We start from the raw sequence: 27,365 nt of genomic DNA on the forward strand, positions 1-27,365 counted from the left end.
AACATAAGTCCTTTCCAATGGTTTAAATTATTTTCACACTTGATGCCAGAAAGTTGGGATAATGTCGGGTGGTGATGAAACTGACTTCTTCTTACATATTTTTGGCACCAACAAAAATGGTTGGCAGTCTTTCAGGAGCTCTGGTGTAGCTTTTAGTACCATGGCACCAGATTTACAACCCTTCTTCTAAATAATTAAAACCTATATTAAAAAAAGGGGGCTGGGGCTACCTCCCAGCCGGAGGATTGGAACAAGGAGGGGAAGTAGCGGAGAGCATCGTAAAAGAGGCTGGAAGAATAAGTCACTAGAGCTTTAGCTGTCTCTGAAACAATTCTGGAAAAGCCCAACTTGTAATTTAAATGAAGAGACAGCCCTTCTGGAAACTCAGGGGCAGAGTGGGTCTTGTAAACAGGTATGTGCTCTGTAGGGCCAAGAAATAAAGTCAGTTTTTCTTCATACATGAGAGACCTTCTGGGAGGTGTGAAGGCATTTTGTACTTAATAAGTGACCTTGCCCCAAGGTGAAGGTCTCTTTTGAAAGACCTCAAAAGAGGCGTAAAGAGGCGTATCTTGTCTCTTTTGAGGCAGGGGACTAATTGTTACTGCCATGCTTTGCAGCCATGGCAAATAGAGACACTGATTTATTTATTTATTTATTTACTTGGTGCATCCAAGTGCACTTCCGAAATTAGCGACCCTTTCTGAGAGATCCTGGTTTCCCTGAATGTTGTCCAGTTAGTACGGCTGTCAGAAGAGGATAGCTCTCATTTCTGTTAGCAGAAATTCCTCTTGCTGGAAGTACTAGGCCAAAGGGATTTCCTGGGTGTACGTGAAGACTGAATTTGGCAGGGAGGTGTGGAAATGTACAATATACAGTATGTATGTAATGTATATTATAAATCATATTAGTACAGTCAGCTGTTGAATATATAGTATTTGCGTGTACGTGCAGAGCATTTATTTGGATGGTTGCCTGGCTGGCACAGAACACAGTGGGAGGGGCAAAAAACAGTCTGGTCTCTCTTTGTGTATATAGGATGGGTGTTAATAGGCGTGCAACCTCGCAGCACCCCTTTGTAGGCTCCTTTACCTGTAAGGTGTACCATAGGCACCATCTGATGCCTCCTGGCATCGGACCTAGAGAGTTCTCTCAGGGGGGTATATGGCAAAGAGCTGTATTTCGAGACTTTTAATTGCAATACAAATAATCATTGGATTAGTACAATGAAAAGTAAGGAAGGACCCCTCATTGTACATGTTCACTTTCTCCAGTGTGTTATAACCTCAGTGTTGATTACTAAACCTGGAGGCTTTGTTAAGTTTTAAGGTGATAGCTTTGCTCTCACTCTCTTCTTTTCATGCCAGAAAAGGAGTGGAAAAGGCATAAAAGAACCTTAAAAGCTCTGGGTTGCAAGCAGAGGAAGGCTCTCTTGGGGCAGGAGGTGCCTCCCAAAGATGTTCTTGCCAGCCCTGGTGTAAGGTCTGGACTTGGTGCAAGAAAGGCAGGGGTTTAGTGCTCTGACCTGTAGTCTATGGAGCCTGCTGTTATTTAGACAGGGTCTTTGCCTTCCTTGTGTTACCTATTCCAGGGATGGTGGAAAATCTTGTAACTGGGAAGGTACATCAGTACATTCCTGGCTTGACCTCTGAAACCCAGCCCATGGCTTGCGGGGAGAGCGGTGCTTACTATGTGGCTCCTGTTGTAGTCAAGAAGAGGTATTTGGTCCCCGTACAAAAAATGTGGGTGGTTCTGCAAGTCATACTTACAACATCACTTCCATTCACTTAGTGTTATCTGCAAGAGTGATACACGTGGGCAGTGCCCTGTTTGCAGGCAACCTCAGCTTTTTTCTCTACTGAGATAGCAGATGCCATTTAATAACAATGCAATTCTAGCTGGCAATTAGAAAGGTGATTATGAAAGGATTTCTGTTAATAGAATTTATTTGTCCTCATGTGGGCTGAGCATCTCATAAGACATATGTATTTATGCTTCCAGCTAGAGCAGTGCTGTAGCTGGAGGGAGAGGAAGAAGGGAAAGGAAAGGTGTCGACAAGAACTTCCACCTTTTCTTTGTATATGTACAGTGCACAATATTTCTAAATAGTGCTCAGTGATGTAAAAAATAAATATTAGAAGCAGATGAAGTTCTTAGTCTGTATTATGCAGACTGAACATGCTCATAACCACTTTTCATTCCTCACACTGTAAATAATGATTGCAGTGAAATGGTCTAGGTTCAGACTGGGTTGACAGACAAGGTTAGGATACCAAACTGATGGGGGTGTTTTTTGTTCTCTTTTGTGGACAGGTTGGCTATATCCAAATTGGATCAGAGCACATGCTAATACAACCAGTGAATACATCAGAGACCTCATTTAGTGGAAAAGAACACTTCATCAGGCGTAGACGATCCACAAAATCAAGCCATCCCATGAAGTCGCACATTCCTGATGAGCACTGCAAGGTTGTAGCAGGTGAGCTTGAAGTGGCTCAAGAGAACAGCCATGAGAATGCAATTATATTTTTAACTGTTGTTCTGCCAGATATGTCTGTATTTTGTAATTCAAGTGTTCAGGCAGCTGGAGCTAGTGAAAAATGGCATGCGTTAATGAATCCTTCTGCTACTTCAGGCAGAAAGAGCCACATCACAAATACAAAAATTGTTAGGACATATGCTGTAACATTCAATTTGTGAGAAGATAAACTTTATGATGGGTCAGAGTAAACTTCTGCTTTAACCATGCAATGTAACCAGTGCTCAGGAAGGTATTCTCAATGTTTTTTAGCAAAGGCCCAAATTCTGAAACTGAAGTCAGTGGTGAGGGGTGCTCTTTTGTCTCACCTTTCCACTAGAGTTGTGCCAAGTAGGCATGGACAGGATGGTGATCCTTGCTTTTCAGAATGCAGAAAGGGTCACTGCAGACACTTTCATGTAATTTAATCAGAAGTATCACCTGTGGAGTCCAGCTGCGGGTATCCAGCTGATAACAGGATGAAAAGATTTCTGAAGAGGGGAAGAGATGCAGTTTGTTTTGTAAAACAATCTACTTTCTTTTTCAGCTTCTCACATGTCATCATTTTTGCTTCTGTCTAGCAGAGCACACCATCCATAACAGAGTATATCAGGGTATGCGCTCAACTGGGGAGACTTTGTATTATTATTATTTTAATTGCTTTTGTGTAGGCTTATGTGCATTTGAAACTGCCAGATGTAGTTGAGCAAGGTATTTTTTTAACTAGGAATGTGATTTTGCTTTTTCTTTCTGGTGTTTGACTTGTCAAACTTAAGCTCTAGCTCTCATGCTACAGGACTTTTTGTTCCTTTGAGTGGCAACTTTCTAATTGTTTGCTTTAAGGTTTTCTGAGAGAAATGAAACTCCCCCCCCCTTGCCTTGTGTTAGAAGGAAGGAGCTCACAGAGATAGCAAAGAAACTTTTAACGTCTTTAGCTTTCCTGGAGATCTGTGAACCCAGGGTTGAGATCTGAGTCCAAAATGTGATAGCAACTCATATAGATATCCCGAAGCTAACTTTAATCTAGCTAGACTGGATATTGAAGGAGCTCCATCTGTGACAGCAGGGAGCCCGTGTGAATTAGGTGGTGGAGCGTTTGACCAGTTTTTGTCTGCCATTCCCTTACGCTGGCTGGGGATACAGTAGCAGCTGAAATGCAGATGTGCCTGGTGTGTATGAAGCTCTTCTGGACCAAAAAACAACCTCTCAAGCGATTTCTAGTGCTTTTCTGGTTAAATAGTTTAGCAATATGAGGTATATTGTTTCAGTGGGACTTCCTGAGAAATGGCAATGGTTTAGATTTTAATTGTGTGTGTGGCAGTTAATAGTAGACATTCTCTAACGCTCTGGATTCAGTTTCCAGCATCACACTGACACACCTTGCCGGTGTTAAGATATTGGGCTTGAATCCTATGGGTCTCCATGGGTACGTGAGGTGGTGGTGGCAGCATGTTCCAAATTGTCAGTATTCCGTTGTGACTTAGCATGATAATGTTAAAGTTATGTTTTAAATTTTAAAACAAAAAAGTTACGATTGTGGATTTGATTTTAAACTTCAGAGTGTCCCCGTTGGAATGGGAGACTAATAGTAGGGAGATCCCGTTCTTTGGTGATGGTCCTCCTGCCAATATTTTTCTCCTGTCTTTCACCTTCCTCCAGTCCAGGCACCACAGAAGGTCGGTAGCTTTGCTATATTTTTGCATTTAAAGATTGTGTGCCTCTGGGCTGCTGCAAACCTTGATGGAGCTGTAATGCTTAGCAGCTGAAACCCTGAAAAGATGCAGCTGTCTTGCACCCTTTTCATTTGGGTGGGGTTTTTTGTTTGGTGTTAATAATAAAATAGCTGTTGATGCCATTTTCTCTTGAAAAATGATAGGAAATAATAGTAACTTTTCTTCACTGATCATATCCTGTCTTCTCCCATTTTTAAAGCGAAACAGTCAGATTGTCAGCTAGTATAAACTGCTCTAGTTTTTGGCTTCTTTGGAGCAATTGAATTTTAATCCTTTCTGGAAATCGGTCTGGGTGAGTTGCATAGAGGGTATTTTTTACAAACTCTGTGAAATCTCTTCTTTAGGTTTCCGTGTGCCTGCATATGCTGTTCCTTTTATTGCTCTCCTGCCCCATTAGCCCACCAATATTCCAGCTTCTGCATTCTACTGGATGGACTGCATACAAAACGGAGGCAGTGGGTCAAGGCATCTATGCTGTCTTCCACTGGGCTGCCAAAGGGATAAAATGGGAAGCAGGCCTGGCAGGTTTAATGGGTACAAGAGTAAGACTTGCTAGTGTGGGAAAAGTTGAGCTGGTCAGGAACAAGTGCTGTTGTTGGACATAAAGGGACATGGCAGCAGTGGGAGGCACAAAAGGCTTCATAATTTGGAACAGCGGTGGAAGCAGAAATCTGAAGGAGCCGAATGGAACAGGCAGCCGTGAACTTAGTTTGCCTGTATCTCTCAGTTTTTGTATCTCTCGGGATTTGAATTTAACTAAGCCTGTGTACCAGCAGAGGTGACCTGTGCTTGCTCATAAGCTTGCCTCCTAGCTGGCACTGCTTTTTGGTAGATCCTGTAGCCATGACCTTTATTTTCTCTTGTGTGGAGTCAAGCTCTTAGTAGGTCAGCAGGTTTATCATTCCCGTGGGTTCAGACTAAGCCAATCTTCTTCTTGATTCTCTGAGTATGAAATCTTGGTTCTGCTTAGAGTTACAGATCCCCTATGTCCCTTTTTAGAGGAAACGTCAGAATTTGGCACCACTCTGATTCCCTAGCCAAGTCCTGTAGGTGCTACAGCACTGTGTTCACAGAAAATGCATTATAAAATTCTTACACTGTAAAATAAGACAGCCATTAGTTAAAAGCTGAATTGAACTGAAATCAGTGCAGGAAATCTGCCTCATCCTTTCTGCAACTGAACCTTTTGACCTTCTGTCTCAGGACAGGGTGCTGCCTGTCCTTGGCAGCACTGAGATTCCCTCCCTGAGAAGAGGGACTAAAGGAAAGGAAATTGGGGAGACACTGGGTAATTATATCACAAATGGAAAGAGGAGGTGAGTGAGTACTAAGGTATCAGAACTCAAAAAATAAGACACTAAAAGGAGATGCTGAAAAAATGTGTTTCCAGAAGCACCTACTGCTTCCTGAAGACTTCTGAAAAACGCTCTTCTCTGCTTTGTCCGAAAGGGAATGTGAATAGACCCCACAGTTGCTGGGATCCTCCCTGCAAGCTTTGTCCTCCTCAGGTTGGCCCAGAGGTGACTGACAGGCAGGTCCTGAGCTTGGGGGACCTCATGGCATGGGCTATGGGGACCCTTGGTCTGACATGACATGATTGCACTTAACTCTGTGTGTCAGCAATTAATTACATATCTGTTGGGTTCCTAATCCACAGCCAGCCTGAGGAACTAGAATTTCCTACTGCAAGCAAGGTTGTTTTAAGTTCTTCATGTTGGTTGGGCTAAGAGCATGCACGCATATGCATACACACACGTGCACAAACTACGACCATAGCTCAGCTCACATGAAGGTGGTGACCAGGACACATGGGCTGAATGTGTATCTGAGTTCGGAGACAGAAAGAGATTGATAGTTTAATGTAAAATTTATTTAAGGCTGTAGATCTTGTTCTGTGATTGGATGTTTTCCTACCTGATGCTAATTGAGGAGCTAAGCTAGGACTGGATTTTAGGCAGAGCATGGGCTTCTCTGACTCTTGCACAAGACCAGGATATCTTTAGTCCCTCTCCTAGCAGGTAAACGAGGAAAATCCGTGACTGTGATTTCCTGCCCTGCCCCCAGATCACACAGGAGTTTGCAGACCAGCTGGGAACAGAATTAGTATCCCTTGGGTGCTGGTTCTTTGCGTTGACCGCAGGCTGGCTATGCTAAAAAGAGAGCAAATCACCCGACAGCTGCGCAGTGGGGAGTGCTGATTGCTTGTGCAAACAGCCACCGCTTCAAGTAGCCGTGTCATAAAATAATGAAATTGCTCATGGGCTTTGCCACTTAAAGGCAGACTCCTGAATGTTTTTCATTGTTGCGGGAAAGAAATGTAAGTCATGGCTGTTAATAGGCTTAGCACGTTAACGACCTAATTGACTCCTGTCTGGTTTGGATTAACTTTTGTGCACAAGGAGTTTAGAAAGAAAAAAATTAATCCTGTCTGACACACAAAAGGTCCATTCCTAATGAAATTGTGTGGAAATGATGATCTAGGGGCATGCTTCCAGAGTTTCTCCTGGGAAAAGGTCTCTTTACTATGGTACTCACCAACATTGGCAGAGCGAAGGACTGATCAGATTTGTACTAGAGGTTGGTTTTCACCGGCTTGTAATTTGGCTCACCCAGGCTAAAACTTGGCAGGAAAGAATGGAGGTTGTAAATACTTAGGAAATATTCACACGCTAGACATCTTAAATACACATCCTGTATTGTGAAACAACATAGACAGAAAAATACATGTTTGTGTAAATGCAACATAAAACAAGTATTTTTCAAAGCCACAGAACTGCCACGCTTGGGCATTTTTCAGTCCTTTGCTGCTGTTCTTGTATTTTCTGAACAAACAGGAATCGCCTCTAAGGATATTTTCTTCTCAAAACTTTGTAATTCAGTGGTATCTGGCATGATCTGGGGTTATTGGGGAGTCGAATAAAACGCAAAACATCAAATGCTGAATTTTTAAATGTTAGTTATTGATCATGTCATAAGGGCTAAAACAGGGCTAAAGTGCTCAATGGCAGATTTCTACCGGCAGCAATGGTCCCGTGATATATGAACTTAATTGATTTGGGGGGGGGGGAAGCATGGTGATGTAATGAAGTGTGAGTATTTGTAGGGGGAGGAGGAAAGCATTTGAAGAAAGCAAAATGAACTTAATCAAGAAGCGCCATGTGTCAGCGCTACTGAGGGGATAATGAGCACAACCTTCTAAGAGGTTCCCCTTGTGTTCCGCCCAGGAGTGTGGTACTTTCCTCACAGGTCCCAGCCATGGGAGAGGGAAACTGAGCTGAACAGTTCCTTGGGGCGAGGTAGCGCCAGCAGGCTGGTTTGATGAGTGGTTGTTAAAATCTCTAAAACAACTCCTTTAGTCTAAGTGGCATAACGTGTCCTACAGTACTTGAAATTAGTTTTAGAGCTGCAGGAGAACTTTGTGGGAGCCAAATTTCTCCTGGAATAATCTGTATAAGAGGATTAATCTGGCTGTAGTCAGGAATGGGAAAGCACCTAGGGTCTTGCATGACTGGATCTTTGAGATTTGAATCTGAAAGTGCCTACTAATGGGTTAAAAAAAAAAAATAAATCCCAGGTCTGTGGCTTCAGGGATGATGTTTTAATTCCTTTGTTTAAATTCTGAAGTGCTCCAGCAGCAAAGGATGGATCCTATCACCGTTGGCCAGGTGCTATTGTTAGTCATATGATATGCGTATACGTATTATTTTTATCACCTGTCATCCAGCAGGAGAAAGTTCAAGTCACAATGCATGTTTCTGCTCAGGCATGAACATGAGCCCCTGTGAGGCAAACAGAAAACCTATTAAAAGGTTTCCAGGTGCATATGCTGTGAGGGGGAAGGAAGGAAAGGTTGGGTTTCATTTGCTCCGAAGCATGGCATCATTAGGAACATGGGAAATAGCTTCACACCAGTGATGTGAAACACTTCTTCAGTTCTCACCTCTAGACACTGGGCTGCATCTGGGATCCACGCCTGCTATCACACGCTATTCTGATTTTAAAGAATGAGTTTGACGACTTTCTTGTCAAAGGTCCTGGACTAGTGGTCTTTCTGGAGAGAGAATGGAGTCCTAGGGAGTTTTGTTTGTAGGTTTTAATACACATAAGTAAGAATTTCGCTACAGGTGAGCCAAGTGGGGAGAGAAAGGGATCTCTTGTAATGCATCGTATGAGATTTTCGTAGTGCCCTCAGGTTAGGCCTACAGCTCCATGAATAGACTTCTCAATTTATTTGTGGGGACAAGAGGTAGCTGCAGGGCTAATCTGTGTTTTGGCAGTATCTGTGATTCCCACCAATCTCTAACCCCATAGGAAGAGCTCATGGCAGAGCGGAAATGGGCAGACCCGAGAGGACTACAGGGAAGCGGTACCATCTCCTTTATTAACCTCCTGTAGTGGAGGTAGAAAATACCTGACATAGGGCTTCTTTCATTGCCTTGTCTCTCTGCGACTTTGTAATATATACAATAAAGCTGTTTCTGTATGACAATATCCACCACACCCTCAGCTGCAGTAAATGTATATAGTTATGCTAACTACCATGGAACAACAGTAAACTAATTTGGTCACATATTTTGTATGTTTGCTATGCCATCAAAGTCTATGGACAGGGAAAGTTTTTCATTTTTTGTTGGTGAGAGAAAATGTCAGTATTAAAGACAGAATCAAACCATGTTATGAAAGCATAAGAATCTCTTCTAACCATGTCATAAAACTTTCTGTTTCTTTGGGAAAAGTAACTTCTGTTATAACTTTTCCAAAGGTCTCCAGTGAGGTATTAAAGTCCCTTTACATAGAAGGGATTTGATATTAAAATATGGTCCAGGAGCATGAGAGGGAGCAGCTTGTCTTTGGAGGGAAGGTTGTTATTTCATGTTTATGACACAGACCTCATAAATTACTCTTAAATGTGGGTTTGCTTTAAACCCTTTTGTCAGTTTAAATGAACCAGTTTTCATTTAATGCAAATGTACTGCATGGAGAGAAGCATATGGTGAAAAACAGGAGGATCAACATTTTAATTCACAAAATAACAATGCGTTGCTTCTCTGTCTAGTTCCTTCTAAACCTGTTTTAACAATTGATCAAAGCTGGTAATAATTTAAGTAAGTGCTAGTACGCAGGTATCAAATGTAGGGAATGCTTTCCCTGAACAGGTATAAATCCTAAACACATGTTACTGCTACGTTGCATTTCCTCGTCTTTAATCATTGTCTCCTAGCTGTGTTTTCTCTGCAGGTTTGACTTGGCCTGAAATAGCAGTTGTTATGGCCAAAAAACTTGCACTAAAAATAGAGAGATGTAATGCAACCTGTATTAGTCCATATTAGGAAGCATCTGTTGAAGAATTAAAGCAAGGATTTTAACAATGGGCTATGCAGAAGATGTAATGTGATTAAGTGTTTGCAAGCATTGAAGTATTCCCTGTATCAGAAATTCAGCACTTTACCCACGGGAGTGTGTCTCACTTGTGTGGATAAATCCCTTGGTTTTTCCAGGTCCCTGGTCTTCCAAACAGGGAGTCTGGATTTTCCATGTAAGTGTGTGATTGTTTCCTTATGGCTGATAAACGGCAGCCTTTTGGAGCAGTCTACCATTCAGAAGTGTCCTTTTCCATCACATGTGGCAAGTGAAGTTTTATTGCCGGTCTGTTCTGGATGCAGCCCTCAGCACGAGGGCAGCAGGGATAATGTGGAGCAGGAGGGACTCCAGTTTCTTCTTCCTCTATTGTCAAGGTGCAAAAGAGACAAAAAAAGAGAACATGCAAATACACACAGTGTATGGATGTCTTCCTCTTCCAGAGCAGCTGCACACAGTAGAGTTGTACTGCTCCTTCACTTGGTTCCTAATAAAAGGTAGTGCTAGTTTCCATTGGAATTTAATGAAATCTAAACTGGCAGGTGGTAATGAGCTAGGTGGTAATGAGCTCTGTTGTACACTGTCCTTGTCTCAGGATGTTCACAGGTATTTCAGTGGTCATTCTGGCTAGAAAGGCAGACAGGTGGCTCCAAGGAGACTAAGGTACATCACTTACCTGTTAGCTGTCTTTGTTTTTTCTGTATTATCATAAATCAAAGCTCAGGGTTGGAGCCAAGAGTTGGGAATTGGGACTCTGTTGGCCTCAATTCCTAATGTTGTTTGACCTGTGACCTTCAGCAGATCCCTTGGGATGTCACTTATACAAGCTACCATGTGTTGGGCACCTACATGTTTGTATGGTCAAGATGGGAACGCTTTGGGGCAGTTTTTTCCTCTACTCAGAAGCTCTAAGCTTCCTTTGAGGTAGTCTGTAATTATGAATGATCAGTCATAGATGTCCCAAACTGTGAACTCAAGACTGAAGGCACAGAAAACTAGAGGTCATTTAGACTATAACCTCTAACTCAAACAGTTTCTTGATTTGCAAATTAGGGCTACTAACTCTGAGCTGGCAGTGGTACCAAGAGCCTTTGGATCTGAAAGTTGCTCTGTAAACCGCCAGTTTCTTTCTTGGCTGATCTGTTCCCTGCGTAGTTTGACGTATCTGTATACATTAGGGATTAAAAATAACCACTACACTACTTTTTACTTCACTTTGACCTGCTGAGCTAACACCCTTATGGGAGATGAACCTGTCTTGTTTACTGGCTTTTGCAAATCACCAAAAGTAAATTGTCTGGCTTTCAAGAAGGTCTGTGCCACTTCTGTATGGGTGTAATGGTGAGGTCAGGCTGTAGGTGGGGACCTCCTGGTTTGGTGATTCCCTGAGCTCTTCCAGCCACAGCAGAAGTGATTGGAGTTCAGCTGCCAAAGCCCAGGATGAGTTGGTAAGGCTGGCAGTTGTAAAAACATGCTTTGCAAACTAAGCACGTTCGCTAAAGACTCATTAAAATAAAATAAACCTGGAGGCCAATGATGCCATTTTTCACAGTGTAACTGCAGCCAAACATTTTGTAGTCTCTAAAGCCCTGAAGTGGATTAGGCTGTGTTGTGTGATTGGTCTCAGATCTGCTGAGTTTAAGTGATCAAAACTAAGGAGTCTGAATTCGGTCTTATGTACATCACTCCGTATCACATGGACCTAATTATATTTGTCTTACAGGATCTTCTCCCATGGCCCCAAGCAAGGTGGAACCTTGGTGTGTCTGTCACAAGCAAAGGAAATAAATTCTGTTTCAGAGAATGTATAACTAGTAACAGAGAAAATCAAATACAGGGTGAGAAACGGAGGCACAGAGGCTAAGAGGGAGTGGCAGAGCAGATATTTCCATTCCCACTTTACCAGTCATACCATTAAGCCATGCTCACTGTGCCTGCTTTCTGTACCATTAAATTGTCTTCTCTGGCTGTCTTACATGAGCGAGTCCTTGTTTCTAGCTGGATGGAAAGCTTACAATGAAGGTGTGCTTTTAAAAGGAGATGAGTGCACATAGTTCAGGAGGTGGAAATCTGTGAAACCCCTCTGCCAAATTGAACCAGAGAGCAGACAGAGAATCGTAGTGCTTATCCTGTGCTGTCTTACAGGCCTGCCATTAAAGACAAAGTCCGGATGCGTTACGGTGACAACTGAGTATGTTTTGCAGAAGAATAAGGTTTAAACCGATGAGTCCAAGCCACAGACTAACTTGGATAACAATCCTTGGAATAAAATCTCCATCGTGTTTTGAGATGCAGCACAGAGTTCATGACTTCTGTCTCAAATTCTTGTTTGCTGCTGTGCCAGACAAATAGTCATGAACTTGTGATTTGGTATGAAAGTGGCCGCGTGGAAAAAAAAAAAATCAACAAACCAAACCAAACATTTTTGGGAGGTGGATTAGGGAGCAATGGATCATTCTGCTATACAATGATTTTTCCTACCAGTTGATGCATGATTTTTTCAGCCATTCTAGTCAGAAAGAAATTGGAGGTGCATAACCGTTTCGTAGGAGAAGGCACTAAAAATGAGAGGACAGCTCTCAGTCTGCAATCAGCTGTGATTTGAATGAGCAACCGTTTTTAATCCCTGAGCTTCAGACCACCCACTGGCATCAGCTAGCTGTGGGAAATCTAAAATCCCAAGCTTTTAATGGAGGGATAAAAAAGTCCAGTGCAGAGGGACAATTTTGTGTTTTGTCCCTGACAGAGGTGAGGGGAGCTCCATTTTCCCATGGCTGGAAATAGACTGGGGAGTGCTGGCTGTGGCAGCGATTCCAGTAGTGCCTGTTCCTCTTAGTTTCTTTCTTCAGTCCTTGCTTGTGTCTATTCCAAGGTGGATGCCACAGGACAGGTGTCAAGGAAGCAACTGTGTGCAGCAAGGTCCCTGGAGCTGAAGTGTGGTTTCTTTTTTTGTTTCTCTTTTTTTTTTTTTTTTTTTTTTTTTCTCCCGTCAGGAGATCAGTGTTTTGAAAAGAACCTCTCTGTTGTTGTATGGATGAAAACTCCAGCTGCAAGGTAACCTGTGCACAGAGCTTTGGATATAAAGCCCACGGGAGGCAGTGAAGGGATGTTTCTGGTGGTGTCCATGAATTTTGAACTGCCCCCCTTTATGCGCCTGTGGTGATCTCACAGCTCAGAGCTGTGATCTGTGGTTGCTCTTTTAGCTCAGTCTGTATTAGCACATATCCTTCAGTGGGCTGACTTCTGCAGCCAATGTTTTGCAGTCCTGGAAGTCTCGGAGCTCTAAACCCATTCAAATTTGTCTTGCTTCTAACCATAAGCAACTTCATCCCCAGGCTGTACAGACAAGGTTGCTGACTTGTACAGCTTGTGGGCTTCCGCTGTGGTGATACTGTGCAGTCTTTTGAAGAAGCTGTTCAGTAAACCATTTAGAAGCAGCTCTGCTGTCAGATCCAAACATGATGAGTAGATTGATTTAACTGTAGCATATTTCTCTTGATGTGTTTTTAAATAATAAACACTTTTCTCTGTTTCAACCCACCACCCCTTGATGTTAATTCCAATTAAGAAGGAAGCCTGCCTGTATTCCGTTTAGGTTTGGCTTTTGCTCTGGTACTGGGATGTAAATGCTGCTGCTAACTTCCACTTTCTGTTTCACTTCTTTTCTGGGCTTACACCTTGCCTCCTTGATTTGAAACGAAATCAAGTTATTATGCTAGATTTGAAAATTTCTTTGAAATTAGTGCAGTTTCTAGATCAAACAGTAATGTCCAAGAGACGTAGATGTAGTATAAAGATCATTTAAACACAGAACTGATAGCGTTTTGAGAAGTTTTTGTATCCTACAACTAGTACGAGAGAAACTTTGTGGCATCTTGTCCCTCTGGTAATTCTGCAAATTTGCCCTTCCTCTGATTAACATATGGCTTTAGGTTAAATAATAAGCATATATACCTCAAGAACTTCCTTTCTTTAATTTCTAGGCTTGGTTTGTGTGCGGAATCTCCTTTTTCTTTCTCTTTTGCTTTGGAGGTGATGATTTTTCTTTTTAAGTGAAACTAATAAAACCCTCCTAATGTGAGTACGAGTGAAAGATTCTCTAGAAGCTCCTGGGGCATAAGGAAAACTGATGCTAGCTCTTTGCCCCCCTCACGTGCCTTCTCCTTTTTATGTTGCTGAAATAACAGCAGAAAGGAAAACAGAGCTAGCCCTCCATGTGAGGGTACATAAAGATGTTAAAGGGGTCATGGGTGGAAGGAAGTTAGTGGGCAGCTTCCTGAGGAAGAACTGGAGAGGATTTTTAAGGCAGCAATAGAAAAGAGCTTCTAGGGAGAAATCTGGCCTTGCAGAAACGACTCTGCAATTTTACTTTTATTTGTGGCTTTTGTTGAACTGCATCCAGAAATTTCAGTTGGTTTAACTAGAATGAGGTAGCTAAAATTACAAAGGGAAAGATTAGGGAGAAAAAAAGTGAAAGGCTGTAGGAGAAGAGGTTGCTTTTCATATGAGTCTGGGAAATACTGTTGGAAGGGAGGTAGGAGGAGCAGGAAGGGACTCTGCAGTTACAGCAAGAACATGCCAAAAACCCGACAGTGCTAGACAGGGCTTTTGGTGTGTAATAGGAAAAGGTCATTTGGGGCGGTTGCTTTGGAATTGTACATCTGTTGGGTTGCCATAAAAAGCACTGAACATAAGGAGTTTTCTACTGAGGCTTCAGAAGAGCTCTGTTGTGCTTCTCATCACTGCAGGGACTATATTTTTTTTGCCATTCTGAGGAAGATGGCAAAGAGTGCTGGACTGCAGAATAGGGTATGATCATGTTGCTTTGCAGGTGACTAGCCAAGGAAAGGTAGGAGTCTGTAAATAAAAGCCAGCTAATGAGCTTGTGCAATGTTACATCCATTTTATAGTGAGGATCTGGGGGTGTATTGCCCTTCTCCTATCACCTAACAGTCCTGAATTTTGTGGAAATTTTTGGCCAGGTAGACTCTGTAACACACTGTCAAAGTCACTGGCAAAAGAGTAATGTCCCTTGTGCCTTGTCACTCGCAGCATATACGTGCTGTGTTGTAGATTGACTGTTTCAGCTCATATTTCACATGAAATTGTCTGACCTCTTAAGCGGGGAACACCTGACTCCTAAAATAGTGTGCAGTTTGGTTATGTATGCTCCCCGCAATGTAAACTCCTCTGACAGGCTCCTGCCCATGTTTTATGGCCTCTTATGCCTTCACACTAACACTTAACATCTGCACCACAAAATTTGTAACATCAGTTTGTTCAAATAAAGAGTCCACCAAGCATTTAATCCTTGTTTTAATGGCTGATGTTTATTTTAGTTTGGGGTTTCACACTCATGGAGGGATTCTCTGCCCATAGTCCATAAATCATGGGGGGCACGAGTGAGACTTCTCTGTGCTGGCTTTTTTCTGAAGTGAGGCTCTAGAGATGTTTTTTTTTTTCGATACCTCCATAAAGTTGACTCACCTCAGGTATGAGTTGCAGATGCGTTTAATAAGGATTTTTACTCTTGGTTTTGGATCTTTTTCTCCTCTTCATCAAATGGGTGTGATATGGGATGTGTGTATTTCTTTTGTTCTGTTTGTGATGGTTCATCCATGCACATGATAGTTGTGTTTTCTCCATGTGCTTGATTATGCTGGAAAATTGTTTGCATGTGTGGTAGGCAGGAAGATGCAAATAGAGACCACTCTGAAAGTAGCTCTCTGCAAGGACAAAAAGAGTAAAGAAAAGCTACCCTATAGAGGAGCCACAAACTTAAAAAAAAAAAAGAACAAGCAGGGGGGGACACAACACATGACAGCTCTGTTCAAGCAGCTTGTGTTGCTTTGCCTTTCCTCTTCTGTAGTGGATCATTGGTGACCACCTGAGCTCTTTGTAGGCTCCCTTGAGTCCATTACATGTTGCCTGTTTTAAGTGCTTGGTAAGCTTACATTTGGACAATGTGAGGGAGAGGATGAGAGTTAGAGCCCAGATTCGCTAAGTTAGGTCACTTTGGCTGTGTTTCTAGGCAAGCCTGTGGGGTGGTAGTTTTCCACACACAACCTCTAATCCCTACCACCCAGTGGACGGCAGCCAATCCACAGCTTCAAGTAAAACTCATGGAGGAATGGGGGCCAGAGGTTTTGTGTGAACCAAGACTGCCCAGCAATTTGCCAGGAGTCCCTTTACGCTGCTGCTCTCCAGAAATCACACCTTTCAGAGTTTTGTACAGCTGCCTTCTGCAAAGAGGTGCTGAGTGGAATCAGCAAAGCTTCGCCAATTTCTCCATCTGCCTCTGGAGGAGAGATCACGATGGGCAATCCCATGGCAAATGACCATGGCATGACCCCTTCTCCCCGGAGTGTCTAGCATAGTGGGTTCCTCCTCTGACACAAGTATATAGGTAGGAGATTTACTGAAAACTTGTCATTTATTAGGGAATTACCAAAATAAGAATGTGATGGGGAAGTGTTGTTACTTCCAGGAAGGTTCTGATCGCTAGCAGCAAGACCAGAATAATTTGCCTTCTCTTCCTTTTTCTCTGATTTCTGCCCTGGTATTTAAACGATCACTTTAACCATTTAAAGATGCTAAAGATGCATGGCTATGCAGAGGGAGGGATGGGTGGATGAAATGAATGAACCAACGAACAAACATGGGAGCTTTTTCACAGAAGGTTGGTGAAGTCATCTCCATTTCATAGTTGGCAAATCGAAGGTGCATTCATCTTTCCTTCTTTCTGATACAGTCACTCCATTTTATTTGATTGCCTTTCTACAGCTCTTAGAAATACACAGATTCCCTGCTCCATGGCAGCTTTGTTGTGATTGTGCACTTTTCTGTAGCTGTCCTGCAGTCCATGTGAAAACAAGCCTTGAAACTATTTTCATCTTTGCGGCTGGCATGTAGCTTCCATTATTTACAAGCACCAAAGTTTCCAATTTTTGCTTGTCCATGGGCTCTTGTCTGTCTTTTTAAACCCAGGGGGTGTATTTCCAAACTCTTTTTTAAAAGATTCAAATCAAATTTCATGGTTGTTTTCTCAGTTTAAAACGTGTAGCCAGTGTTGACAGTTGATGCCTTGGGCAGAAAAGCATGTGCAGATCTATACTGGCTGACTACTAGACAACTCAGAATAGAGATATGGAATGGACATGTGCAAATGTGTGTATTGACAAGACAGAAAATGTATGAATGAGCAGAAGGCAGGGAGCCCATTTCAGGTGGGCTTTGGGGGACGCACAGCTGATGGAATTTATCACCCTGAATACAAGAGGGTCGGTCAGGGAAAACTGATGATCTGGATGTGAGTGCATTTATGAGCCTGGGAAAGAAGGGAAATTCAAGCTGAATTACGTTAAGGGAGCTGGTATACAGGCTGTGGAAAAACAAGATCAGTGAATGGTAACACAGATCTGTCTGCTGCAGAATGGTGCTTTGCTAAGAGAGGGTCTCAAGTTAAATCTACAGAACAAGAGAAGGGGATGTCTGCTCTGGGAAATAAGCAGCATGTGTCGTGTGACATAAGAGGTATCTGCCTGATCATCCATTACAGTCTATCCCCTGTCACTTTTGCATTGAATGTTGTGTTTATGCTGTTTCAGGACCTGTTGTGTGTTCTGCTCCCTTTTTCATTGGAAGAAATCAGCTTAAATAACAGTGTCAGTATCTTATCCATAGTATATTGCAGGCTGAGCAGTACGCAGATGTAGTTTCAGTGAATTTTGGCAGTTTGTTTCTTATTGCAAAATAAATTTGTTTTAATGACTTCATTTGCTTTTCTTTCATTTTACAATTGAAAACATGAATACATTTTTTGTGACTGCAATGAAGTGAGTAGATTCAATTTCAGATCTGAACTTAAATTCTCCTTTGTTCCTGCCTCAGCTGCTTTGCACATCTGCCTTTGAGCTGTGAAACACATTTTACCTTTCAGTTTAGAAGAGGACAAATTACTAATGCATTAGTCCCTTAGTTTGGAGGAAGGGAGGTTTAACTTCTGTGTTTTAATTTTTGTGTTAACGATAGCTGACCACTGCTTCACTTTGTAGTCCCTAGAATGGGTCCTTTTCACAGGTTCTGGTAACTTAAGTTCATTAAGGATCAGCTGGTCTAGGGAGTCCCCTTCTTTTGGTACACATACCACAATAAAGAGGCATGTGAGCTCTGCACGTAGGTGGCCAGTGACTGCAGCTGCTGGTGCTGGCGCTCATGCCAATAGCAATAAATGAGCAAAGAAAGCTTGAGAAGGTCTTATCTAGCCTGACCTTCTGCACTTCTGGGTTTCATCCAGAGACTTCTGCCGTTGGCCAATAATGTATGTTCCAAAACAATCTTACTTAATTTAAAAATTTTGAGACTCTCTCTTGTGTTCTGTTACGTTGCTCTAGTAATGGTGGTAGCAAGTGAAAATGCAACTGATGGAAATATTGACTCCAGGAATATCTTACAACTTCCCTGGCTAAGGAGAACCCACAGAGTCTAGAGTGCACATTGCATCCCAAAGCACGGTCTCCTATCCCAAAGTTTTCTTCAGTAGATTTTTCCTTAATTAGCACTTGTTCCCTTATGGCAGAATGTTACGCTTTTCACAAGCAGAATTTCCAACTTCTGAAATTTTTGCAAGAGCATGACGACTTCTTGGTTTGAATTACAGCTAATCTTTTACTGTTCTGGACTTCTTTTTCCCCATACTCTTTCCTATTTGCATGTAATCTGGAGGTCTCATACAAATCTGCCTACAGAGGTACAGATGTACTTGCAATGGAACCTCTTGGTTGCTTCTTTCAATCAGCAAAGGACACTTTAATTAAAGGTCATTGCAATCTGAATGTGCACAAGAATGTTTGCTGAAAAAAGTATAACTGTTTTATTATGATCTGCCAGCCTTAATAAGTATTTTGACTTTTAGAAAAGAAGAGACAAAAGAAAATGAAACCAACCAGTGACTGGAGGGAGAGAAGAAACGCCATTCGACTCACCAATGAGTACACAGTAGAAACACTGGTGGTGGCAGATGCTGATATGGTCCAATACCATGGTGCAGAGGCTGCCCAAAGATTCATCCTCACAGTTATGAATATGGTAAGTAGGCGCTTTACTCTCAAAAGAAGAAGCAAGAGTAAAGAGATCATATCTAGGGTAGGTTAAAGCTGGCTTCCTTGACAGCTGAACTGGGGAATTGTTTTGACCTTGAGGTATGAGGAAAGGTTTTGGTTTTCTTGTGTTGTGTGCATCTTCTCCCCCATCTGTGTGATTCCCTCTATTTGCCTAAGGATATCACAATAAAAAACTTTTTTTGAAACTGACACTGCAAGTTTTTGGTTAGGAAATATTCCATAATTGTACAGTACTGGTGTTTTCTACCATGTTTCTGTACTGCTGTGGTTTACCTTGGACGAGAGTATCCCAGAGTGATCTTGTCTCACATGATGTTTCTTGGGCTCCATGAAGATTTCCATGACACACTTGTTTCATAAGAGATATTTCTCTGTGGGTCATTGTCATAGGAGACAGTCAAATTGTTATTGAAGACAGCAGTCATATTGATTTCCAGCAGAAAATCTGGATTTAAGTCAGTTAGAAACACTTTTTATCTCTGATTTTTAATAAATCATAATAAACATAATAAAAATATCTTCCTCCCTTGCTGTAGAAAACATGGCAAACATCACCAGACTGCGAGCTGACCCCATTCTCTTTACCCCAGGCCCTCTTGTGCTACACAAAGTGGCGCTGATCATAACTCTGAATAGTTGATGGACTTGGGTTTTAGGAGCATTCTAGAAATTCTGCAGAGAATCTGCCAGAAGGGAGGAGAGCCTTTTGAAATTGCAAGCTCGTATGAAGTGTGGGTGTTAATTTGTTAGCTGTCCTAGTAGTTAAGCCTTCAGTCGCAGTTGATAAGGGAACACAAAGTCTCTCACAATGAATGCTCACTCAGTCACTTGTTGGCAGTTCCAATAAAGAGATAATGGCTAATTTGGATGTGGACACTGAAAACTCTGCTTAGAGACGGCAGGGGTCCTTCAGAGGCATTTGCACAAGGAAGTCTTGGAGGAAGCGTGTATTCCTCTGCCCATGCTATTGTAACATCCAGGAACAGTTCATTCTCCTGACTACTGCTCTGTTGTTGTTCATGAGCAGCAAATTGGCTTGGAAAAAACCCCACAGTTCTTAATAGTAATTGACTGGTCATGCTTCCCAGTGAAGAGCTGACTGATGGATGCTCAGTACATAATCCTGCTATGGGACAACAGCTTTTTAAGAGGTCTTGTGTTCCTTTATCAAGCACTGGTGTGAGGGAGCTCTCCTGTAGTGAAATGCTTTGCTGATTAAGCAGGGAGTTTGTTTAACTAGTCTTTTCCACTAACAAGCTGCTTTTCTGTGTCCCTTCCTCTACCTTTTATTTTTGCCTCCTAGCATGCTGTGACAATAGTCACTTAATAGGGCTTCATTGTGTCTCTCCATCTATTTCGATGGGTTTGTAGGAAATGTCTTCTTGCAACAAATCCATTCATGTCACCATCACTTTAGGGTCTACTTATTGGCTTTCTTGCGTTTAAGGATGTGTTTGCTGGGGGCACAAGAGCCTTATTCTTCTCAAAGCCATGGTCCTCCACCTTTAAATTCACATACCAGCTTTGCAGTGAGCAGGCAGAACATAGGTTCAGCTCTGAACAAATCTGCTTCTCAAGTCACTTTTTGAACCAACAGAAGTGCGTATTCAGATGTAACGTGTGTGTCAGGGCTGTTTCTTCCTTATGTCAGATGCTTGGGACCTCGAGAGGGGTGATGGATGCTGCTTCTTTGCAGTGGCAGCCCAGGGGTCCTAAAATCTGTTCTGTTCTGATACGTCAGTCAGATAATAAAAATCTGCCATTGTGACCCCCAGTTCTGCTGGGGCTGGGACAGGACATTATGGCTGGGAGAGTTTTTAAAACGTGTCTCATCATCTGTCTTGGTGATCCTCGTGCCAAAAGGTTTGTTATTTCAGTGTCGCCATTACTGCATCTCTATGTTGTATAGCTTTATCAACCTGTGAATATTGTTAGGATTCAGTACAGTGATAGACCAAGTCCTAGACAAAAGACGGCCATGAATACTGTTGTCTGTCCAGGCTGAGGAGTACTGCAGAACATCTCAGCAACATCAGCTTGCCAGGTGTGAATATATATGTGTGGGGAGGTGCTGATAGATGGGTTGGGTTCTCTAAACCCAGTTACTAAACAAATATTGAAGCTTAGTTTCCAATGGATTTGGCTGATGGACTTTTAAGCTAGGTTTTGATGCTGTACTGTGAGCTCACCCCTTTATTAGACACTAGAGAGTGCACATGGAAGAGGACTCTTGGCTGAGGAACACATTTATCTGACATCTCCTAAGGTGCAAAGTCCAGCTGAAATGCTTCCCACTGTTAAGTCATTTCTCCTAGGGGCTCACCCATGTGTTTTTTCTGATGTCTGATAGGATTTGAATTTATGTTTCAGCTTTTCAGCCTTCAGAGGAGCACCAACAGAGTCTTTCTCCTTTGTCTGGCCACCTACATTCCCACACTGGTAGGAAGATAGTATCTTTCAGGCCTCTACCTCCCTGAGGAAATCGGTTGTGAGTGGCTGGCAAGATCAGAAGATACCAAGGAATAATAATAGGCAAACACACAGATGGCATCATTGCATAAATCCTTTATGCTGAGGCTATAAAACAAGGTGAAACTCGAGGAAATCAAAGGGGATTTTAACATTCCATTTGCTGTAATGAAAGCTGATCTTCATCCCAGCGAAAGAGGCTGAAGAATAATTCAGAAAAATATATTTCAGGGAGATAGGATAGTCATGTGGTTTAGGTAGGCCTTAGCTGGACTCATCACTCAGCCACACTCTTTGGGTAGTCCCAGAACCAGCCATGGTGAAGCTTTGTGTGGTAGTTTCCCATCTGTAAAACTGTGGTACGAGGAATACTACAACCCTAACTCCTTAGGGCAACATCTATCTGTTACATCCTTCTCTGGTGCAGGATCGATTGTGCTTTATGTAATGACGCAAATGAAGACTCTCCTGGCTGCTTGGGATCTTTGTTTGCTGCCTGCCATGATACGACTTCTGTCAGCCTTCCGTGACTGTTAGTTGGGGGACAGGATTTGCCCTGTGATATTAGGCAGTGCTTATTCAGCTACATTGCAGGATGGCGGGCTGCCTCTAAAAGAAACCAGAATGTTAATTTTGGCTTGGATGCTTGCATTTAAGCAAATAGAACATTACTGGTCAGGGGTATATTAACTTAACTCCTCTCTGTAAGCCATTACGTTTACTGTCAAACCACAAAACAAGCATTAAGAGGTCTTATTAATGCATTTTATATTTATAGACATTTTAAATAAAGTGATCTGCCTTAAAGTATTTAATATCTATTTATGTTACAAGAATTTCTGAAGGGAAAAAAGTCAGCATTACAAAATACTGTTTTATTGCTCCCTTAGTAAATGAGAATCTTGGGGAAAAAAAAACCCACCACCCTCCTCTAGAATAACAGCTAAGATACACAGCAAACCGCTTTTGCAACCCAGAAGTAACAGGTAGTACTTCATATAGCAAACGCTGTATTTTTAATGATAAGTCTGTAGTTCTGACCATCCCCCTGAACAGAGAATAGATTTGCATTGAAGTTACTTGTTTTTTTCTGAAAGTCATTGTAGAGGTGCCAGCTCTTCCATTTAATAAACTAATATTTGAAGTTGTAAGACAGATTTTTCCAAGATCACGGAAGAATTTCCGTCTAAGGTACTCTGTAATGTATAAGTAGGAACAAGCATGGTTCCAGGGCCTTGAGTGGTTGTTGGGTTTTTTTTGTCACCCCTTCTGTAATGAAATCTTTTCATGTATTTGATTCAAGCAAGATTTTCTGGCAAAGTACTTGATTCAGCATGATTTTCCTAATTGTGATTCCTCATGGCTTTGTGATAATGTTAAAAAAAAAAAAAAGCTGATAAAGAAGTTGTCAAATGCCACCGTTTATACCTGCAGCCTTAGTGAGGCAGTGAGTTTACGGGCATGCTGGATGTAAGGACATGGACAGAGAGACAGAAATCAGCAGAATTACAGAAATTCAAAACCAGCTACTTAAACATATACGTGCTGATTTATTTTTCTAAGTTAAACTCCCTTGGTATTGAGCTTTTGCATGGTGTTGCATTGTTTGTATTTCAATTCTCGTCTCCCCTTTGCATCTTTTGGCTTGAGTGCTTCTCCTGTTTCCTGCCTTCATTCATGCCCTTCTTCAGTAGCCACCAGTGCTTAGAACTTTCTCTAAGTTCTGAAACAAAGTGCCTTTGTGGTAAAACATACTTATTTTGCTCACCCATTCTGTTAGTCTGCATCTGGCAACTATAATTTCGCATTGCATTTCATCCATGTGGAGGCTGTTTGGGTGGATGTTCTGTTCCTTATGAAGCCCTGTTTTGCTCTTCCAACACTTCATGGCTTCATCTAAACTGAACTTCACGTTTCTCAGCCAGCAACCAGATTGGCTTTGTCTTTTCCCGTCCCCTGTGTTTCTTTTTATCTGCTCACAATAGCTGCCATTTTAGGCTTGGTTCAGGAGCAGGTTCCAAATCATGAGGCATGCACTGCCTTCTTGCAGGAGCTTTATGTTTTTGTTTACTCTTGTGTTTTCATCTGAGAGAAAAGGCCAGTAAGCCAAAAAGAATTTCTCTGCCACTGTCCTCTACTGTGGCTGGTCTCTATGACTTATGCCTTCAGCTTCCTGGAGAAAACTCTGATTCAGACGATTCCGAAGCATATGATAAATGAGGTATGAGACCCTTTGGAAAGTTCTGTCCATGGCCGTAGTGTTTGTAACGATGAGGAGTAACTGGTTTCAGCTAGTATCTGAACAGCAAGATGTGAATGTTGGCTCCTTGCAATTGTGCAGAGTTTACTTTGTAAACCAAGTCCCACTCAGATTGACCTTCCAAGACCACGACACAGCAATTTAAAACCTGTTTTCTAAGGGTTTGAAAACCTAAAAAAAGAGTTGTTTGGGTTTGTTGTTTTTTGGGTTGGTTTTTTTTTTCTCCCTTAAGTGCATTTTGGGGGTTTTGGAATAAATTACAACCATGGCTTGGTTTTGAGCTTGCCTTTTTCTAAGACAATACAGCATGCAGGGATAATACACTGTAGTATGTGTTAGTTCTCCTGCAGCTGTTCCTAAGCTATGCAATCAGTGTGGAAGCCCTTTGCAGCAGCAAGCAGTAACTTGAAGTTAGTGATCTTTTGGATGTCATTATGAGGGAAAATTTTTATGTTGTTCTTTAGGAATAATACTGGTTTACTCTCTGAAGCCTTATTTTACACTCTGCAGATCATTTTTCATTTTTGGATTTCCCCTGTGAGAGATTTTTCTGTGTTAAAGACTCAGATAAAATCATTTTTATCATGCATGCATTGATGGATTTGTATCTCTGTGCTCTTGGGGACTGGCACATAAAGGTTCCAGAGTTGTGACTGATAATTGGCTCTCTTACCCTGAATTGGAATCTTCATGGTGGGAACAGGCATGTAAGGGAAAATGATATAAATATTTGATCACTGTCTACAGATTTAACTTTTCACTCCGGCAGCCCGAGGAGAAAGAGTTATGTCAACTGTATCTTATAAAAAGCCATGAATATGTTCTTTTTCATAATGTTTAATGGGGTAATTTGAAAGCTTGGCTTTAGGTGGGTGTTAGAAATCCTATAGCACTTTTCAAAACAAGTGAAAGACAACCTCAGTAACCTGACTAATGCTTCTGCTCTCCAAACATCGTCCAGCAGCCAAGGCAATGGGGAGGCTCTTGCTTGAATGCAATGCTTAGGGAAGAAAAAAGAAAAAAGTCCATTTACCCTCAGGGTTGCTGTTCTGAACTCCAAAACATCTGAAACACACACAGTCTCCCTCCCACCGTCCACCTGCAGAGGAAGCTCTTGAGAATTCAAAAAAAAATTAAACTGATGTAGTTTAGTTTCTTTCTTAGTCCAATTCCTCATGTCTAGGTTGTGCTTTATGCATGCTGGGGCAGGCCTGGACAGCTCATGCCAAAGCTGCATTTATTCTGTCCCTTCCATGTCAAAGCTATAAGGAGAAAGAAAGGCAGGAGGAATGCAAACAGAGGAGGAGGAGAAGGATGGTCCAGGCTTCAAGCTTTTCTGTTTTCTTTAGGGCATTCTGTGCTATAAGGCTCTGTCAGGGAAATGCAGATGAAGGAGGGAGACGTCAGAGATGAGCTTTATTCTTTTCCTTGTTTTTCTGCACTTCCCCTTCCATTTTACTATCTGTTTTGTACGACTCTACCATACCTCTTTCTGTTTCCAAAGCATAATCTCTCTACTGATGACTCCTCACAGAGTGGAAGTCAATACAGCCTAGAAGTTCACCTGCAACAGGGCAACCTGTGCTCATGACCACACTTCAGCCACACTGACAACTTTTTACATCCCTTCCCTTCAGCCCTGTGACCAAGAACCTCCATTGCTCTTCCAGCCAAGCTGCTTTCTGGCACTGTGGTTGACATCCTAAAACAGCGACCTTTGCATTTTGTTCCATGGCAGTGTGTTAGTGGGTTTCCTGTAGCTGATGCTCGTGTTCCCAGCTGCCTTATTTTATTGAAAGGTTCTAAAACATCCCAAAATTTTTTACTTTTCCCCTGTTGGAAGTGGTCACAGCAGCCTCAAGGGTGTGATGCAATTGCAGGCTTGAGGGAGGGTGGTCCACGGTATTGCGAGTGGGAAGGGAGGTGTCTGTGAGTCAGTCTCTCTATTGATGCATGCTGTCCGTGCAGCGGGAAATCTTGAGAGCATCTGCACTAGGAAATCCCATTCCTCCTCTCCTGGTACCAGTTCTCTCAGCCACCTCACTTTCCACTGGTAGCTCATGTGCCGATGATGGCCCATTGGATGCGGTGCCTGAACGGCTGTGACATGCCAAGTCTGTGAGTGACGGTTTCCTTGTAGGCTGGGTGAGAAGGGTACAAGGTGGTCACTGCCATGATGGAATCCAATTTGATTTGAATTCTTCTATTTTAAAGACACCTAGATTCTGTGATAAGGCTTCCTTTGGGCACAACCCACCTTGCACAGTCTGCTTTAACGCTGGCTGCGTGCTGCCAAAATGGCTGTGAATAACCTGTGCTGAACTCGGTCTTATGTGGTTTTTTTTCATCCAGGGGTTCCTTCTAGCTTTAAAGATTTGAGACGCTTTGGGTTTTTATTGAAAAGGACAGTGTATTGGGCGCCGGTGCCCCGGCGCTGCAGTGGGCAGCTGCGGGGCCCTCTGTGAGGAGAGACCCGGGGCTGCCCCGGGCCGGTCTCAGCCGGTTCTGCAACAGCGCCACCACAGGACAGAGCCGAGCCCATCAGCAAAGCTGGTGGTGCCCCAGGGAAAACGCGTTCAAGAAGGGGTAAAAGGCTGCACAGGCAGTGAGGAAAAAAAGTGTGAGGGAAAAAATCCGTGTGAGCATCCAGGACAGAGCGGGAGGAGGCGCAGGAGGTGCTCCAGGGGCCTGAGCAGAGATTGCCCTGCAGCCTGTGGAGAGGCCGTGGCGGGGCAGGGGGGGATTGTGGTAGGGGACAGGCTGAGAGAGTTTTGAGTTTTCAGCGTGGAGAAGAGGAGGCTCCAGGGAGACCTTATAGCGGCCTTCCAGTACCTAAAGGGGGCCTACAGGAGAGCTGGGACTTTTTACTAGGGCATGTAGTGATAGGATGAGGGGGAATGGCTTCAAACTGGAAGAGGGGAGATTTAGATTAGATATTGGGAATAAATTTTTCCCTCTGAGGGGGGTGAGGCACTGGAACGGGTTGCCCAGAGAAGCTGTGGCTGCCCCATCCCTGGAGGGGTTCAAGGCCAGGTTGGACGGGGCTTGGAGCAACCTGGGCTGGTGGAAGGCGTCCCTGCCCAGGGCAGGGGGGTTGGAACTCGATGATCTTCAAGGTCCCTTCCAACCTAAACCATTCTATGATTCTATTCCCTGAAGAATATTGTGGCCTGTGGAGAGGAGCCTGCACTGGAGCAGGTTCTCCAGACAGGCCCATGGGGAGGACCCGTGCTGCAGCAGGGGAAAAGCATGAGGAGGAAGGAGCAGCAGGTAGGAGCTGCCATGGGGTGAGCAAAACTCCCATTCCCCATCCCCCTGCATGGCTCCGTGTAAGGAGGAGGGAGGTAGTGTCAGGAACGGAGGAGTGAAGTTGAGCCTAGGAAAAAGTGATGGGATGAGGTGAGGGGAAGGACTTGTTTTAATTTATCTTTGTTTCTCTCAATACAAATTATTTTAATTGGCAGTAAATAAAATTTTCCCCGAGTCAAATGTGGTTTGCCTATGACAGTAATTTAAGTGGTCTCCCTCTCTTTATCTCAACCCATCAGCTTTTTCATCTTATTTTGTCCCCCTGTCCTGTTGAGGAGGGGTTGTGAGAGAGTGGCTGGGTGAGGTCTGGCAGGCATCTAGTCAGAGAAGCTCAAGTGCCATGTGGCTGGTTGCCTCTCAGACTCTGTGTCTCAATTTTGCAGTCCTTTGTCTGGGCTAAATGCAAGGTCAAATCACTTGTGCAGAACTGTCTTGCACTCTGTTTTAATTGAGAAGGCCCTCTCAATATAGCGATGAAAGTATACATCCTGTACTCAGTTGATGAATAAGAGCTGTTTGGGGGATGATGTTTGCTTGTGCAGACCAATTTGCAGGCACGCTTTTAGCCTGTTTTCTTGCTAATTTGGCTGCAGATCTTA

General features: G+C 42.9%; 1 protein-coding gene across 1 annotated transcript in view; it reads left to right on the top strand.

The window, feature by feature from the left end:
• Nucleotides 1-2,340: 2,340 nt before the first annotated feature.
• The window catches only part of ADAMTS17 (ADAM metallopeptidase with thrombospondin type 1 motif, 17), a 180,100-nt gene continuing 155,075 nt past the window's right edge, over nucleotides 2,341-27,365 (top strand). Inside the window, exons 1-2 of the mRNA XM_009887027.1 lie at nucleotides 2,341-2,476; nucleotides 18,521-18,693. Of these exons, the coding sequence (XP_009885329.1) occupies nucleotides 2,341-2,476; nucleotides 18,521-18,693 (309 nt within the window). The remainder of the gene's footprint in view (nucleotides 2,477-18,520; nucleotides 18,694-27,365) is intronic.

This window comes from Charadrius vociferus, unplaced genomic scaffold (genome assembly GCF_000708025.1).
Source record: "Charadrius vociferus isolate BGI_N301 unplaced genomic scaffold, ASM70802v2 scaffold190, whole genome shotgun sequence".
In the NCBI taxonomy this organism is placed as follows: Eukaryota; Metazoa; Chordata; class Aves; order Charadriiformes; family Charadriidae; genus Charadrius; species Charadrius vociferus.